Raw genomic sequence first — 17,452 nt, 5'->3', positions numbered from 1 at the left:
ACGAAATTGTGTCTGTGAGTTTAAACGTTCGGCACGTTTTGCAACACGCTAAGTAATCGTTGTTATATGACAACTGAAATGCAACAGAAAAACACAAAATGCGCACAGCCGCACACCGACAATGACATATAGGCCTACTAATATAAACATGTTGCACCACTTTAGTCTACAAAAAAACTACAATACTTGAGTTGCAAACAACTTAAACGTTGAACTTTTTTGCAGGTGCACCGGTAGTTGCAGAACAACCAGGAGTATGAAGTGACTCGCCACCTGTAGAAAATGGAAAATAATCATGGAATTTCAATAATAATACATCGGAGCATAATTGCTGGACGAAATAAGAAAGCCTATACAAAATAGTTAGCATATTATGAACGTTTCGAATAACATTTGGTTCTTTCTTAACATCGAAATGAATGTAGTATTATTCGTTCTACGTCTAACATATACATCATTATGTTGTTTATAACAGCAATCGCTAGCGTAAACTTACTTCCTCATTGACGCCAATTTGTTATGAGGGCGGTTCCTTAAGGATGTTGCTATAGTGTTCCACAAATAAAACGAGAAAGAAAGTTACCTCAAATAAAAATTTAGTTTACTGACGTCAGGCCCCGAAACCCACGGGTGGTGTGGAAATCCAAGCAAACTATAAATTTGACCCTCATGTGATATCTTTATTCGCTTGTTTGAAGATTATTCGTCATAATATATTTAATGTTTATTATTTCTTTATTTGAATGCGAATTGGTCGCTATTTTCACGTCGTACAGTCCTATCATACTATTGCAATAAACAAATGTAAATCGTTGAGACTGTAAAAGGAATGCTTGAAATGGTATTTAAGAAATTGAACTAATGACCTAATTTGGTTCGACCGTCTAAATCGAAATACGTCAGACCACCTTTGGTTCACCCGGCTTACTCCTCATTCCATAGTAGCCTGCATAAAAATAGGGTATGGTCTCTTATTTTTAACGAACACAGATTCGTTCAGAAATACCAATATTTTGCACTGCAGTCATTTAGGATGCTGTTTATACTATTTACGCAAACCATTATAAATGACATCATTGCCCAATCGTACAAAAGGGAATTTCTTTTAACGTCGGTTCAACACGACAATCTAGCAGACATGACAGTGTTGAGGCGATAAAGAACTACTTCCTTTGCGGTGATGTGCTGCTGTATCCACTTCAAATAAATAATTAATGTAGTAATCATTTGACGCACGAAACTGTGTAGGTATTACATGGGGTAAATACAATGACGACATGCCGACACGCTCTACAATAAAATCTGCTTCCTATCGATAATTCTACTCAGGGTACTAGCACAAATAAGGTTGAGACCAATTGTGTGCTGGATCAAAAATCACAAAATCATTTGCTATTTCTCAGTTCAAAAGGTTTGGGCGTATACGTTTGGCACAAACAGGTTGAATTCATTTCTAAAGTTTCCAACAGTGACTCAATTTTAGCACCATTGATAAAATTTTATTTTTTAAATTTTGCTCGACAAAAATACTGCAAATTTAATTTGACACATCGGCAAAGTTGCAACATAAATCTGCCGTGTTAAAATCTTATATTTTGTTAGATACGCTGTTTTGTTTCGTTCTGTGTAACATAGTTAAACTTCTTAGAATTAAGCAGATTTATTTGTACTTTTATCAGCGAGCAGAAGAGATAAGTTAGCGTGCCACAATATCAAATGAAGCCTAAGCTAAGTTTGCAAAGCGGTTAAATCATGTTGCTTTTACGCAGTAGGCTACTTTATCTATGTCATGTCTACCCGTCGACTTCTACTAACGGCGCGTTTAGTCGTGCGTTTTCACAAACAAACGGTGTCACCAAATGTGACATCAAGTCATAAAGTAATTACTTCTATAATTTACACCACTGTTTTTGCAGTAATATTTTGATATTTTAGAACGACCGACTAACAGGCTAATATATCCTGGTGTCTTAATTATTGTTTATTTAATTATTGTTTAAAATTGTTCGTCAAAAACCTGCTAACGCAATATAGCGCCTTGCATATAATACCAAGAAAATCTACAAACGTTTGCGTAGTTCAACACAGTATCACGCTTAGGTGACTAGTCCAATTTTATTACTCCCAAACCAACAGTATTTTTTTAAATCGTCATTCGACAGACGAATAACAGTAAATCATCTCTAACCCAACAAAGCGAAATATGGCATTTCCTATAATGCGTAGACGGTCGTGCGAACAATAACGTGCAACAAAACACGACCTAATTTAAGTTGGCATCAACGAAAAGTACAAAGCGATAACATATTAATCAGATTCGTGTGGGTAAGAGCAGTGCACCATATACGCAAACATCCTTTTTTGGCTGTAAATAAAGACAGTAATTTTTTGCAATTCGTACATTAACCAAACTTATCTGGGTCGAGCTGTTGCACTGCAAGGCATTGTATTCTACAAGGTAAACAGATTTGGCTAGATACCTAAAATTAGTTCATATTTATATTTTCATATTTATATATTCTTGTGTTAGTTTACAGTATACTAACCTGAGACGACACCAAACGTTAAAGACATGGCAGATTCAGGAAACGAAGAAGTGGTGGTCGAACGCCAGCATGGAAACTCTGAGACGGAAGAAATGAGGCGCTTCAAAAGAACAACTCGCAATATTGGCGTAAGGCAAAATGTTTTTATTGCAATAAATATCTTTCAAGAATTATTTGTAAAATCTGTGCTTTTCATTAAAGAATTTGTATATTGGTTGGTTTATTTTATAATTAAATGTATGCACATAGGCAGATTTATAGTTCGGCATTGGTGTCGGCTGATAAATTTTAATACACACAACTGTTTCGTCCAATTGTGTATAGTAGAAATAACAAAAAACATTTAAAAAACAACATTCTTGAAATTTGAAAGATTGTTTAGTCCCTCAAAACACCTAACACTGCAAATATGTTAAGTTACATAGATGTGATAAAGTTAACATCGATGTGTTGAAAGTTGAATATTCGCGCATTTATGTTTTTCAGTTCGTGGTGTACAATATTGGGCTGATTTGTGTTATTCTCGGTTTGGTGCTTCTATCTAATGCCGGGGTTTCTGTCTTGGCTAGTTTATCATCTATTTTTAAAGGAAGAGTCATCAATGTCGGCGAAGGACTGTGGTGCGGTATTTGGGTGAGATTTTTAATTTGTTTTTCTGATTTACTTCAATGAATTTACAGTTTCGGCATATCCTAGACAATAAAATCCAGTTCTGAAAATTATATTTTATTTTATCTATTTTCATTTACCGAGGAAACCTTACCAACCACATTTTATAATGGTTATTAAACAATATGCTTACTTTACTCTGTTGACTTAAAATAATATGATTTTGAAGCTATATTTTAATCCCATATAGATTCTTATTGCCGGAATGCTTGGCATTGCCTGCGGAAAGAAAACCTTGTCTCCTTGTCTGGTAAGAGCCATAACCAGTATACTTTTGTTGTTGTGGCACATATTCGATGATTAGCGCATGTAATTAAAAACACAATAAAATTTTTACTAGTAACATATTTTTTTAAGTTAACCATTTATTTCAAGGCAGACAAATATATTTGACCTTCGGCCAGTATCATGCAACATATGCCAACAGGCAACATATTTAACTTGACGTTTATATTTTAGGCAAATACTCATTTCGCCTTTTCCATTCTCGCAACGATATTTTCCGCAGCTATGTTTGCGGCATCAGTTGCAGTTGTGATGAATATAGAGGTGGGTCGAACTTTTTTTAATTTGGACATTAAAATTGCCGTTTGCGCATACCGTTAACGCATTACACGAGAAATGTGACTGCAATTTTCAGTTGGGCAGCTTCCATGGCAAAATTGAGATCACCCTTGCCGTTCTTAGCGGAATTTCACTTATTCTGTGCGCCACAAGTGCATGCTTGTGGTGCTGTGCGTCGCCATTTGTTGATCCCGAAGGCACCTGTTGCAGACCGTTGAAGGGACAAACAAAGCGTGGTAAGCGTATTTGAAAACCTTTATATGCTTTTTTTGAAAACCTTTTTTTTTATACTGCAAAACAAACAATACTTACTATTTTATTTACCAGGTAAAGAAACATGCTAAATCATCACCACCAGATTTACGGCCAAAATTCCCATAATTTGCCCAATGGGAAATTAAGTCCAATAAAAGCTTGTGAAATTAATTTACATACAAGCTACACTATACTTGTAGTTGTGTTTTACTATACTTGTGTATGCATATGTGTAATTTTATCTGTTACCTAAACATTGTTTGCCGAAATGCGAACCCTGTTAAACGCATTACGGTCAAACAGTAATGTAACACATTATACTGATCAGATATGATGGAATTTTTAGTATAACTGTATATAATCACCTAATAAAAATCGTGTATAAGAAAAGTTCGGTCTGTTGAATGGTTGCCGGAAGTCTTTTGGTTTTCTTATTTATTTTACTCTTGTCAAAACACACAAATTTGTGGTTCCTCCACACTATTTTACGGTTGAACAAATTACATATAAAGACGAAATTATACTAAATGCAAACGACTTGGCTTGTTACTCTCGGCCATTTATTAATAAAAACATATGAATGTATTTCATTATAGGAGCTTCCTTGGGTAAGACTGCAGTACAAAAAACGTTAATAACAAGTGTATAAAATGTTTATAGTAAACAATTTTTCCTTATAAACTATATTTTCTCTCGTAACTGTTTGATAGCCAACTGTACACAACAGAAAAACTAATAAAATGATACCCATCGTCCAGGGATAATACACAAAACAAAATAATTAATAAAATGGGATTCAGCAATACCATATAGTCGTTAAGTTAGACCAGGGGGCCATTAAATTATTTTTCCGTTTGGTCGGACAACCGAGAATATGGCGAGCGCAGGTTGTATATTAAGTTATAATTTTTCATCACAGTCGCAAACTACAATTTAAAGACTGTAGTGCAATATAGTACATCAGCCACAAAAATAAGTTTCGGGCAACTCAATCGATAAAAAGGCGTTTTGCGCAAAGAATTGATTTGCATTTAAATTCACATCTTTTCGATCCGAAACTTTAACAAAACAAACTAACTGTGTTCAGTTCATAAGATTACTTCTAATAACGTCACGTTTAGATGTAACGTTGTAACCTGGATTAGGCAGACCGGTCCAGCAAGGATAAGGAAATCGCGTCGCTGTTATAATGATGTCGTCATCACCGACCGCACGATGCAAAGCGAAGCAGTAAGTTGTTTGTGGCTAGCTTTAAGTCTGACAAGTACTTCACCAAAAACAGTGGGCAGCTTAGCACGTAAACACTGATGTTAATGTAGCAGAGCAAGAAAATAATTGTGTTTAGCCAGTGGCTATTGGGGTTATTTAGATCCAGAATAAAAACTACAGCGAATGGGAGCGTGCAGAGAATGACCGATGCCGACAAAATTACAACGAGCTTGAGAGATGGGCTGAGTGAAGATGGACTCTGTTCGTTCTGGAAATTAATTGTAAATGTTTTAGAGGTGTGCTTTTCAACCTTTAAAAGAACCGTTCGCACTTTGTTATTTCGGAAAAGTTTCATCCGCACGAAACACAGTAAGTTTATTTTTTCCTATTTCCGAAATAACAATGAGAGAGTTTGTGTCTGAGAGACCTGTAGACGCATAAGTGAGCGCCCCAGCTTATTTGATTACTGAATTACAAATCATAAAAAATAATAATGCACCAATTTCATTCGCACATTTATCCGCACGATGTTTGTCATCCGCATTACAATTTTTTTCATCCGCACAAGTGCGTACCATATAACTTGCTGAAAAGCACTGTTTTAGGGTAAAACAAGGTCTTGTGATTCAGCACTTGCGATAACAAGGTTGGTTGATAAACATGGTATAATTGCAATAGAAAAAGCAGCATCTTTCTCATATCGATATATTAAGCTTAAACTTACGGAACTGTTAATTGACGAGAAGGTTTGGGATCGGTCGTTTTGGAAGCTCGGAATTGAAATGGTTTCTGTATTTGGTTCCTCAACTATGGTAGACAAACGCGGTCGTGGCAGTGAGTCGGATGAGTCCACAACAAAGTCTAAATTACACCTTTTTAGTTATTGGGCTACTCAACTTTAAGTTTATTATTGTAATTACTACGTGTTTCTTTTATTACATTTCAGCGGTATCAATTTAAACCGCGTCAAAGTAAAAGCTGATATTCAAGGCATTAAAATCCCTGATCAGAAAAAAAAGTTACTAATTTTTCTAAAAGATGATCTACTTAAACAATTTTACACCTCCGAGCGTAAACACTGAGATTAATTTTTTTTACATATGATTATAACATAACAAATCACATAATTATGTAGCATTGTAATTTAATTTTAGACAATTTCGATGCCACCAAAGTTAGCTACTTTCGTGAATACACAGCAATCGATCGACAGTAGCTTGTTTTTACACAAGTATACCATTAGTCTTGCATCGAGAAGTGTTGAGGAATTCAGGAGCTCTGAAAGCTGTCCTATGTATCGTCATATCTCTTGGAACCATGCGGCGAATAGGAATCGTTGCCACAGCATTCCCAAGAGAAAATTGGAAATTCCTTGCAAAGTCTGCATTTCTGTGGAAAGAAATCACATTTTGAATCTATACTCGCTTTACGTCACATTCTGTGTTCTCGCAGTTTAATAGCGAAATTAAGCAGTTCAATAGCGAAAGGAGATTGAAAAACCATCAAGTCTTGTTAAAGTCATCGAATTGCTCAAAAGTCTCTCACTAATCGCTTATTTAAAAACAAAACGATAAATCAATAAAAGTGGTGAACTCGTCCGATTGTGAGCAATATCCAACAAAAAATATCAAAAACCAACATGTAGCAATCTAATCGTTTTACTTTCTAAAACTGAGAAAAACAGATTCATTTTATAACAAAGTTTAAATAAAAACACATAATTTAAGTCAAGCCAAGTCATTTAAAATTAAGTGCATCAAAGTCAAGTAATTGACTTAATGACAACACTGAACAGGTTTTTGTGATATTACGTAGACCAGCGTGGTCCAACTGCAGACCCGCGGGCCAAAGTTGTCACGATCCAAAACGAAAGATGTAGACCAAAAGTTTAAACCAGTTACCTCATGTAGGTTCGTACGCTGCGCGCAATCACCACACAGAGAAAGCCAACCAGAGCGAACCACGTAACAAGAAATAGCACGATATAGTGACCAGAAACTGGATGCCATTGTTGCGAGCACCATTGCGATCCTTTAAACAAAAGGGTGTATAAGTATAATGGAAACAGAGCATTTGACATCAAAGAAATGCTTAAAAACAAAATATATAACAAAGTGTTAACAGTCACCAGACCTCGCGACACAACATGTGTTGCCGACATGCCAGATGAGCAAAATATAATCTGCAGACGAAAGGCTCATATAGTCAACAAGAAAATATTAGAAATGTGATGATGCAACTCAAATTCAAGAACTTGGCACAACAGATAGAGTATCTGATTTTTCGTTTGCCATAAAGTTGAAAGCGTTTCATGAAAAGTTGTCCTGCTGAGATTCTGCCGAAAAGCTATTCAGGACCGATTATTATATATAAATGTGTATACCGTACATCATTCGAAAACAGAAAACAGTTAAATGACAGTTAACTGATAATACTTTTAAATAAATAAGTTTATTTTAATGCATATTTGTGGAAGGGCGCTAATTTATACTAAACCTAATCGAGATACCTGTCAGAGGGCTGGCCAAACAGTTGGTTCGCTCATAAGTTGCGGGTAAGCACTTGCAGGTGTCCACGCAATTCCATTTGAACGTAGCAAGCAGTGAGTAGCTGATAGGAACCATCCAAGACAGCACGACTATGATATGTGCTTGCGACTTACGAAACTACAGCATACATTAATGTAATAGTAATAATTTGTGTTATGATTGGTATACCAAAAAAATTAATCGGTATTTGTCAATATAAACAAACCAGATGTTTGCAAACGTCCGAGATCACAGGTTACTTCATTTTGTGTGACTCACCAATGTTTTTCTGTTGGGCGTGTAACGTTTGATGTTCGAAGTGCTGCCGAAAATATTGCGAAATGTCAGAGATCCGCTGCTGTTCCATGCATTCAACTCGCCTTGGGGAAAGTTAGTGAGAAATGTGCGTTGCTTCAAACCGTATATGAGACCGACAACGCTGCAGAGCATAACGAAGACCATGCTGAGAGTAAATGACTTCCGAAACGTCCACCAACCCATAATGGCGTTATGCACTGGATCGGTTTTGTTGTACCTGCGAGTTAAATAAGATTGAAGAGTATTAGGGCATATTTCAATTGAATAGATATGGCATATCGGATATGTTTATTGCAACGGTGTCCAACCTGCGGCCGTCGATGAATAATTGTGCGGCCGTTAACACGTGTTTTTGTAAGCATGTGTTGGCGGCCGTGACCTTGCCTGCATGCGTTAATGAATGCGTTAGAAATTTTTACGACTTTAGGGATTAAATCAGTGAGCTAGCTCTTTCTCTACATTCTCGAGTCCATTACAAATACTTTTTGACTATTTTAACTGATACGTAAAAATTTTCGAATGATATTTGTACGTCCGCTTCGTTTACGTTTTGAGGCTGTCTTTTGAACTAGATCAGCGCTTCTTTACCGTTTAACATTGGAAGGCTGACAAGTGGGTTGCGGACAAACGGAAACTGTATCAAAAAAATTTTGGGTATATATTTTTAATTTGTTTTTTATTTTTGGTGTAATAAAAACTAGCACGAAATTTAAAACGAATGCCAGTATAGAAAAAAAAATGCTAAATTTGGAACTTTGAGACAGGTCTAAAATTCGACGGGGTTTTTATGTTATAGGCCAGCCAGACATTCGTCTACCATTGCTGGTCATTAGATTGGCTAAGAGCATTAGAGCAGGGGTGGATCCATAGGGGGCAATTAGCCATAAAAATATTATTTTTGACAAAGTTCAATGCAATAACACTTTTTGGCGCTTTGCCCAACTTTTTCTGTCTGTCTTTATTGCATTTTAGTCCCTTTAAAGTAAATCCGTTAATATCAAAAGTGCTATTTATATCATGGCATATTGCGCCGCATTACCAATAAAATCCAATTCTTGCATAAATGCTTGTGTTTATAACAATATGCGATTATTTATGTGCCTAAGCCCATTTCGATTAAATTAGAAGTTTTGCCAAATCTAAGCCCAATAAACGCATTTTTATTCGCGCCTCGCGCGATTAATCTGCATTTAGGTTCCATATTTTACCATGAGTTTGTTAGACAACAAAACGTATTTTTAAGATTAATTATGTTATGACGTCACGATTTGACAACTTTTTAAGTCATCGCTAAAAAAGATTAACTTGCGGCCGTAAGGAATAAGACTGTCAATGCGGCCGACAAGAGCTAAAAGGACAAGTTAATCTGTTATTACTAGCCTACAACTGCACTGTTTGTATTTTTGATTAGCCTTTCAGTAAGACATTTTGGAAATCATTATTTTATATATTTAGATCAGTTTTGTAGGAAGGCCAAACAATCAGAAATTTTACCAATATCTGTTGTAAAAATATTTTATAAGTGGGGTCCGTTTTGCCCCGCTAGGGGTCCGTTTTGCCCCGTTTAAAATCGACAACAAAAGTTAATTTATTCAGAAGATATATGCTTCTTTTAGTTGTTTTTTTAGCATAGGAGTAACTTTCAGTAAGACCTTTCAGTTGACACCCTATTCATCAAAAAATATTTTGTGAAACTCGTAATATAGCATTTATCCCTTAAGGGGTCCGTTTTGCCCCGCCTTCCCCTACTTTTTATGAGTTATTTCGAAATATACATTAGGCTTGAAAGTGTAAAATAGTTTTACGTAATGAATCTCAAAGCCAAAAAGGTCGAGTAAATCGACATCACACTAAAAAAAGACGTTTCGATGTGAATGAAATATATTAAATGTGAATGAAATATATCCAAACCGCACTTGAACACCGCTGAACCTGTTCAACACCTGAAGATGCTAATTAATAAACGATTAGAAACTCAAAATGAAGAATTGCGTTCACTTTTTGCAGGTGGTACGTCTTTATTAAGATGATATCGATTTACTCGACATTTTTGGCTTTGAGATTCATTACTTAAAACTATTTTATACTTTCAAGCCTAATGTATATTTCCAAACACCCACTGAGATAATAAGGACAAAATGCTTTTATCTTGAAATGCCTGGGGGCGTAACATAAACAAGATGTCTTTCGTGTGTCGATCTGGCAAAAATGGTTGACCCTAATCGTTTAGGGAAAAAATGCATGCCTTTGTGTTAATAGTGGTGTAAGCAAGCAATTTTACAAACTGCAAAAATATCGCTTAGAACCGAAAAATTTCCGGTCGAGCGAAATGGCAACGAGTATGACACACATCCTTTATCACCATTGAACAATATAATATAAGTATTTTAACATGTCAGAGACAGTTAATGCATAAGCTGTAAGTGTTATCCATGTTTACTGTTGAGGCTTTTGTTGAAACCATATTAGGACAAAAATTAGATTTCCGCGTATAAGAGAGAAGTAAGAAAAAGGATAAGATATCCCGCCCTATCACGTCGTGAATTTTACGCAATATATTATAACAAATATAGCTAATTGATTACGTGATATGCCATGCTCTTTGAATTGCCTTCTTTATGTATATCTCTTCTAAAACTTCTATATAACCAAGAGCTTTATATGAATACGGGCTTATCAACAAACAAAACGGTTTCGGCTAGCCTGCTCGCTTACTTCTAGCCATAGGTCTGACAGAGTTTTTGTATTTCAACGACAAAATAGTAAAGAGATCGCTTGTGAGATTGCTTGTTGGCTTACTGCTTGCTTGCTTCGCTTTTTAGTAAGCCTGACAAACATGTGTGCATCTGTTTGAGCCACAACTTCCCCTATCTTGAAGAGTTTTGAAACTTCATCGAGGCAAAGTGTTGTAATGAGACCCATTAACGAACTAATACTCCTTCATATCTATGTTATGGTCTCGCGCACACCGGTTACACAAGCCGGAAGTAGGAGAAAAGCGGGACCTATGATCAGGCCGAACCGATGAGCCACCCACAATAACTTTAATATTTTAACGCTTAAGCGCCACCAACTTAGTTAGCTTTTTCAAGCATGTTATAATGGCTTCCTAACAACAAAATCAGCAGGATTGATCGTATGTTGTAAAATGTAGGTAGAAAAATAAATTTTGTCGGGTTGAATTGGTGTTTAGTATTTTTGTTTTCTGTGTTTCGAAGAGTTATTATTAAAATTATCTTTACTTAGTATACAAAGTAGGGACGGAATTCCGTCAGATTAGCCAGTATTTTACAACTTGAAAGTTATTATAAACATTTTTTGCTAGGATAGTCAACATCAGTAGCGCGGGACCGATGAGACAATAAAAAACAGGGACCTTTGAGCCACTGGTCTATTGCGGCCAATGTAATACATATTATTAATATTTACAGTTGAAATAACATAATACAAAATGTCTATTAAAAAAATTTTGCAGAAATACTTAGAAACACAAAAGTTACGGGCGAAAGTTCAAAAAGTGGCTCACAGGTCCCGGTGTTCCCCTACGTACGCTAGATTTGTTTTACTTTTATTTTAATATAGATAGCGTTAATTACCAGTTGTTGTTCGTCCTTGCACGATGTCCACCTGGCCGCTCAAATACGATTGCGAAATTGAGAAAAGTGTAAAAGGCGGACACACCGAACACGATGTTTGCCAACAATGTGCTCTTCACGTAAATGTAAATGCTGTTAAGTTGACTGAGCTTGCGTCGATAGCAAAATATTGCCACCAATGGCACGGCGTTCACCAAAATCTAAGTAATTTCAGGGTTAAAGTCAACGGAATTAAACAAGCTGTGGGTTTTCTTAATAAGTTGAACAAAGGTCCAAGTGCGAAATTTAGGACAAGTCATTGCGTTAAAATCTTTTATAATTATTAGCCTATTCCAAAAATAAATTCTGATAAAAGCAGGCCTGTTTTCGTTATAATAAATTGTGACGTCATACGGTACAAATTTATAGGAAGTAACTACCTTTTACTTATTGTCGATATATGCTAAATATACGTATGTGATTTTTTAAATGTTGGGCTTGTTTTTGGATTGCAACAAGGCCTAATTGATTTTTGTGGAATTTAAAGTTAGTTTTTTAATTTTGAATTACACCCAAGGAAACAATACTTTTCTCTAACGCTTTAAGGGTTTATGACGCAAGTATCATTTCAAAAAAATCTTCTCGGACGAAATATTGACTACATCATATTGACACCAAAAAGTGTAGCCTAGTTAAAAAATTACGTGATTTAGCTGTTCTGGGTGTTTGCTAAGACTAATTAAGTAGTCCTGATGAATGATAGACTATTATAAAGATTCCAAATTATATAACTGCCTTTCGCACGAAAGGAACTTTGTCAGTTTCAATATATTTTGAGTCATGACAAACTACACCGATTCTTTAGGCTTTTAGTTACTTCTAAAAAAAAGTTTTATCAAAAAAGCAACAGTTCGGAACTAGCCTGCAGTAATGCCACAAAGGTCCGTTAAAATTACACAGGTTGCTCTTAACTGCCCATTTTGCGAATGTTTCTGCGTACCTGTAACATCGGAAAAACTGTTAGCACACCCATCACAGTCCGATATGATGGTTCACACATATTTGTGTCGTTTGATTGAAAATAACTCATTCCTTTCCTTCCTTGCTCGTCCATAACTACTCGACGACTTTAAGGAATTTGGTGATATGTTGCCACTGCTTGATTGAGGCTACACAACAACAAAGGTAGTCCACTGACTGTCGACTGACTGTCTGGCGGAAGTGTAGGTGCTGAATGTAACTGTGGGCAACTTGTTATTTTCAAACGGGTACCGTGGGATCTTACATAGCCGTATATAACTAGAACCTCGTTCATCCCACATAACATGACTTTACCTGCCAACATATCGATTGGTATTAAAACGGGCGAACCTTTTCCCAATTGTGTTTAAGTACAAAACACGAGATTCACTAATTTAATCTTCTAAAAAATGCCAACAAAAATTATATTTCGATTGATATAAATTGCGTCACGAAAAACATTAATAAAGCGTAAGCACTTTTCAAAATGTATTCCTTGTTGTTAAAAAAAACGTTGCTTGTTGCTGCCCGGACATAAGCAACACAGTAGACTCAAATTTCAAACAAATACTGGCAGTGCAACTAGTTAAAAAAAGTATTAAGCTTTGTGGCGAATAGTGCTATTTTAGCAAATTATTATCGTTGACCGGATCGAATTCTTGTTTTTAGAATTGCCAGTTAACTCGAACTGGAGACAACAGGATGCTATGCTGTTCTATCAGCGTTTGTTTCTCACAAGCTGATATTCCACAATTGGCACGTGAAAGGCCCTTCGGCTTTTGACGTAGAAAAAGTTCCTTTGTAATCAGCACTGAAAGAAATGGGGAATCAGCATTGGAAGCTACGCTTCGTTTGAATATCGTCGAGAACTTGTTGAAGGTCTTCGTCTTCGAATCGCCCCTCCAGACTCGGTATTAGCGCTTTGGCCTCTTCGGCCGTTTCCGGGCAGAGGTTGGCCAGTGAGGCGAGTTCGAACTTGTGCAGTCGCTTCTGAATGAGCAGGCTGCGGACGCTGGCGATCGTTTCTCGGTTTTTGAAGCGGCTAAAACGTTGTGTGTAGTTGAGCGTCTTCATGAAAACCTGCAAGGACAAGGGACCGCGACTTTAGCATAGTTTTTTTTATGTTAATTTATGATAGAAAATTCATAAAAACAAAGCCGAGTAGTGAGAATCGCGGATTACTCTATTGATTTTAAAAGGATCAGGACGTAAATACCAACTCACCTAGTTTAGATTTTTTGCGTTTAATATATTCTGAATGTACTGTATGGCATAACTTATAGTAGTCTTTTAAAATAAATTGAAGTAGTTGGCTTACAACATTACTAATTTTTTTTCTTTTTTTTTGGGGGGGGGGGGGTCGGACCCACCCACCCCCCTTTTTGTAAGGGACATTATCGTTATTTGTTCGTTTTTGTAAGGGTTTAACTCACCGTCCGAACTGCGTGTTATTTTTAAAGTAATTGGGTCGCGCGTCTTAAGCTAATGCGAAACCAAGATCTAGCGCAAAACGCGTTTTCGTTTCTTGTTTGGTCGACCGTAAACGCAGGTTTTTTTTTCGCCTTTCGTTAGTAGTTCCGGATTGGCTGATCAGCAATTGTATGTTCGACAATCACAAACCATAAATCAAGCGGCCTCCGCCTTTCTCGCTCAAAACGTTGATTTAGGCGGTGCTGATTTTTCTCGCTGTTTGTCGTCCGCAATAATATCAGATATTGGTGTAAGACAGGAGTCTGCATTCGGCAACCTACGGCCTGACCCCGGATCGGCCCGCCCGCCTGAAAAACTATGCACGAGTACATTTCAAATACTTTTTGACTTTTTAACTTCGTAAGTGCAAAATATTTTCGCGCTTTGTGCGAATGATCTTCCTTATCCGGTTTGTTTACGTTTGATTTTGATGTTTTTTTAACTAGATCAGCATTCAGCACCACCATTGCGCCATGGAAAGCTGCCAAGTGCGTCACGGACAAACGGAAAACGTATTCACAAATTTTGGACATAAATTATTTAATTTTTTATTTTATTTGAGGCAATGTAATAAAAACTTGCAAGAAATTTATAATTATAGATGTAACAAACAATGTCACACCTGTAAGGGTTAAATTTGATTTATTACACTTTTTTTGGTGATTTGGGTCCGTTCAAAACAATCAAACAAGCACCAGCACAGTGATATTTTATCAATTTACAATTGTTTTGTCGTAGTGATTATTTTTGTCGCCGGTTTTACGTATTTTATTTTTATGTGACGTCATAGTAAGATTTTTCTTGTATGCGCTGACCTAGCTACTTTCTCACAATCAGTCCAGTTACAGCTGTTTTATAAGCAAGCTTGATTGCTGCGTTGCTGTAGCAGTGTTTCTTAACCTTCTCAACGCTCGTACCCTTTGAATTTTCATAAGATTTCCTCGTACCACCTGTCTACAATGGCCGACGGAAGTAAATAAAATTGTAATAATAGGAATTAAACTCAATGGATTTATAACTTACGTCTTGAAAGTATGCATTAAAAACAGTCTCGAAAGTTCAACGATATTTACAACACACAAACAATCAATCAATTTACTAATGCCTTTTGTGTTGTTGATTTTAGTAAATTACGCATTCTTCCCAAATATGCTCAAATAGCGAATAATTTCACAATGCATGTTGTACCCCCTGCTTTGGTGCTTCGTACCCCCAAGGGGTACACGTACCACTGGTTAAGAACCCCTGCTGTAATCGTTTATTTTTGAAGGTATTCTTAGGAAGGTTGTTCGGTGTAGTAGAGCTAAGTTCACATTTAGATATAGTGTTGAGACGAGCGAGCTATATTTTGATGTTTTATATTTTTAGTAATGCAAAATAGCAAAATAAATAAAATTAGATATTGGGTGATGGGAATTTGATCTGGGCACAAATGCGAAATAAGGGGGAAAAGGTTAAGAACCCCTGTTGTAAATACACACATTTTTAAGTGCAAAATATTCAAGGCCCGCCTTTATTCACAGTTGTTCTAACATTTCAATAAAACAATTCTTAGTTAACACTTTGCGCGGCTTGCAAATTTATGAATTTGGTTTTGGCCCGCAACTAGAAAAAGGTTGCCGACCCCTGGTGTAAGACGTGCTTGTATTTTAGCTGACTTGGCACACAGCTCGGCACAGATGTCGCGCTAATTGAATACTACCTGGGAAAAAACAATCTTTGCTAATTATTGCAGGTGGCAAAATACGTGCTTGTAATTTAGCGTAGTCCCGTACATGGATCTACCAAAATCAATCACATATATTTCACGGTCTTGTTTTCGTTTTTCTCCAGAAGTTAACGATTGCACACTTATCGGTTTCGCAGCTGGCACCTGGCAGGAGTTTAGACGACGCACGTGTTTTCTTTGCGTCTCAAGGTTCGCTTTTGGTGGACGTTAATTTGCTGTTTCTGATGATTTTTTTATTACTTATAACGTCATTACCATCGCTATTTTATGACGTCATATCCCTAACAATTTTATGACGTCATCAACGTCAGAGGGAAAAACGAGGAATTCCCTAAGTTGAAAATTTGGGACCCCTCCCTTTTGTATTTTTGGATACGACCCCTGTGGCCATCATAGTATGTTCGATCTGATGCATACATATTTTAGATTTACAATGCCAAAAAAGCACATCCTACAAACAAAGTTTTATTGCAAAAACACCCAACAATATTAAATTGAACTCTGTTACCTCAGAAAGTTCCTGATCATCATCCGCACTTTCATTTTGCTGCTTTCTGTGCTCTAGCAACATGTGAACTTCCGAGTTCAACAATGTCTCAGCATTTTCGAATTCTTTGGGAAACTGCAATTGCGATGAATCTTCCTCCTGTTCATCTAACACAGCTGATAAAGCCTTTGTTGATCCAGCCATCAAATATTAAAAAATGTTGCAAGAAGTTACCACTGCTACTAAACTATAAAAAAAACATGAATAACAGAATTTACAAGCAAGATTTAAATTTTCTATAGATGGAGATAGTGGCTCAGATATATTAACAACTCTTATAAAGAGTCTATTATTTTATCTTGAAAGATTAAAAAAATGTTTGACGCTATTCTAGAATCCTACCACTTTTAATGAAACTATTGATCAAAAATGAAATTGCAAGGAAGAAATAAATATATAGTCACTTAGGGTAAAAAAAATTTTGCTAAATTTGGGGTAAAAAAAACAATGTCATCACACCTAAAGTATATATAATTTAAAAAAAAAATACATTCTTGGCCTAACCAATAAGCCCTCAACCGTTTTAATTTTTTTTCTTTGAGTAAAGTTATGCTAGTTTAAACAACAGTTGTTAAATTCGTATCTTAAAAAGGTTTGTAAGACCATTAGAAACGTTTGTGTAATTCCTATACAACCAAGTTTGTGGCAATGGCCTTTATTCTGTGTTGTGTCATAACATTGATCTATTAAACAAAAAATACCTTACTTTCCTAGCTGTTTTAGTTTTTTAGATATTTTGTTTGTTTTTACCCCTTTCATCAGGGCAAAAAAAACAACAGATTTTTCAAAATATTTTTTTTATTTTATAATAAAATTAAAAAACCTTTATGTGGTTGGAAAGGTAGACCTATAAGCTCAATAAGAATGAAAAATTACACTTCTTTTGTGAAAAACAAAAGTTAGGCAGACAAGTTAGCTAAAATTGTTTTTTTTACCCCGCTTGACTATAATGATAACAATACTTCACCCACCCGAGCCCAAACCCTACCATACACCCTAACACAAATAATGTTTGCAATATA

The 17,452-nt window shown here is 36.1% G+C and overlaps 3 protein-coding genes across 3 annotated transcripts; 1 reads left to right on the top strand and 2 right to left on the bottom strand.

Annotated features, from left to right (window-relative positions):
• Positions 1–2,396: 2,396 nt before the first annotated feature.
• On the top strand, positions 2,397–4,364 carry LOC146136613 (uncharacterized). Its single transcript, XM_083395970.1, has 7 exons — positions 2,397–2,458; positions 2,531–2,674; positions 3,033–3,179; positions 3,406–3,465; positions 3,675–3,764; positions 3,856–4,015; positions 4,107–4,364. Exons 2-7 carry the CDS (start codon positions 2,573–2,575, stop codon positions 4,121–4,123), a joined length of 576 nt encoding a protein of 191 aa, XP_083252096.1. The 5' UTR covers positions 2,397–2,458; positions 2,531–2,572; the 3' UTR covers positions 4,124–4,364.
• Positions 4,365–5,064: 700 nt separating this feature from the next.
• Positions 5,065–12,827, bottom strand: LOC146136612 (uncharacterized). The gene is made up of 8 exons (XM_083395825.1): positions 12,665–12,827; positions 11,686–11,885; positions 8,051–8,306; positions 7,753–7,909; positions 7,145–7,274; positions 6,481–6,632; positions 5,968–6,104; positions 5,065–5,511 (listed from the first exon to the last, which is right to left on the bottom strand). Exons 1-8 carry the CDS (start codon positions 12,776–12,778, stop codon positions 5,236–5,238), a joined length of 1,422 nt encoding a protein of 473 aa, XP_083251951.1. The 5' UTR covers positions 12,779–12,827; the 3' UTR covers positions 5,065–5,235.
• Positions 12,828–13,101: 274 nt separating this feature from the next.
• LOC146136611 (DNA-directed RNA polymerase II subunit RPB4-like) lies at positions 13,102–16,613 on the bottom strand. The gene is made up of 2 exons (XM_083395390.1): positions 16,392–16,613; positions 13,102–13,764 (listed from the first exon to the last, which is right to left on the bottom strand). Exons 1-2 carry the CDS (start codon positions 16,572–16,574, stop codon positions 13,513–13,515), a joined length of 435 nt encoding a protein of 144 aa, XP_083251516.1. The 5' UTR covers positions 16,575–16,613; the 3' UTR covers positions 13,102–13,512.
• Between the last annotated feature and the right edge of the window lie 839 nt (positions 16,614–17,452).

Source organism: Ascidiella aspersa, chromosome 8, assembly GCF_963924565.1.
Source record: "Ascidiella aspersa chromosome 8, kaAscAspe10.2, whole genome shotgun sequence".
Lineage (NCBI taxonomy): Eukaryota > Metazoa > Chordata > Ascidiacea > Phlebobranchia > Ascidiidae > Ascidiella > Ascidiella aspersa.
The sequence above is the reverse complement of the archived record's forward strand: the minus strand, read 5'-3'. Positions and strand labels throughout refer to the sequence as shown.

Bases quoted from the DNA above. Each gene is read 5' to 3' on its own strand.
- LOC146136613 (XM_083395970.1), top strand. From the start codon at position 2,573: ATGGCAGATTCAGGAAACGAAGAAGTGGTGGTCGAACGCCAGCATGGA. The intron at 3,180-3,405 runs GTGAGATTTTTA...AATCCCATATAG, and splicing joins GACTGTGGTGCGGTATTTGG to ATTCTTATTGCCGGAATGCT. The intron at 3,466-3,674 runs GTAAGAGCCATA...TTTATATTTTAG, and splicing joins AAACCTTGTCTCCTTGTCTG to GCAAATACTCATTTCGCCTT.
- LOC146136612 (XM_083395825.1), bottom strand. From the start codon at position 12,778: ATGGACGAGCAAGGAAGGAAAGGAATGAGTTATTTTCAATCAAACGAC. The intron at 8,307-11,685 runs GTAATTAACGCT...TTTAACTCGCAG, and splicing joins GCAAGGACGAACAACAACTG to GTACAACAAAACCGATCCAG. The intron at 6,105-6,480 runs GTATACTTGTGT...GGTGTAATTTAG, and splicing joins TTCTCGATGCAAGACTAATG to ACTTTGTTGTGGACTCATCC.
- LOC146136611 (XM_083395390.1), bottom strand. From the start codon at position 16,574: ATGGCTGGATCAACAAAGGCTTTATCAGCTGTGTTAGATGAACAGGAG. The intron at 13,765-16,391 runs GTAACAGAGTTC...TTGTCCTTGCAG, and splicing joins ATGATCAGGAACTTTCTGAG to GTTTTCATGAAGACGCTCAA.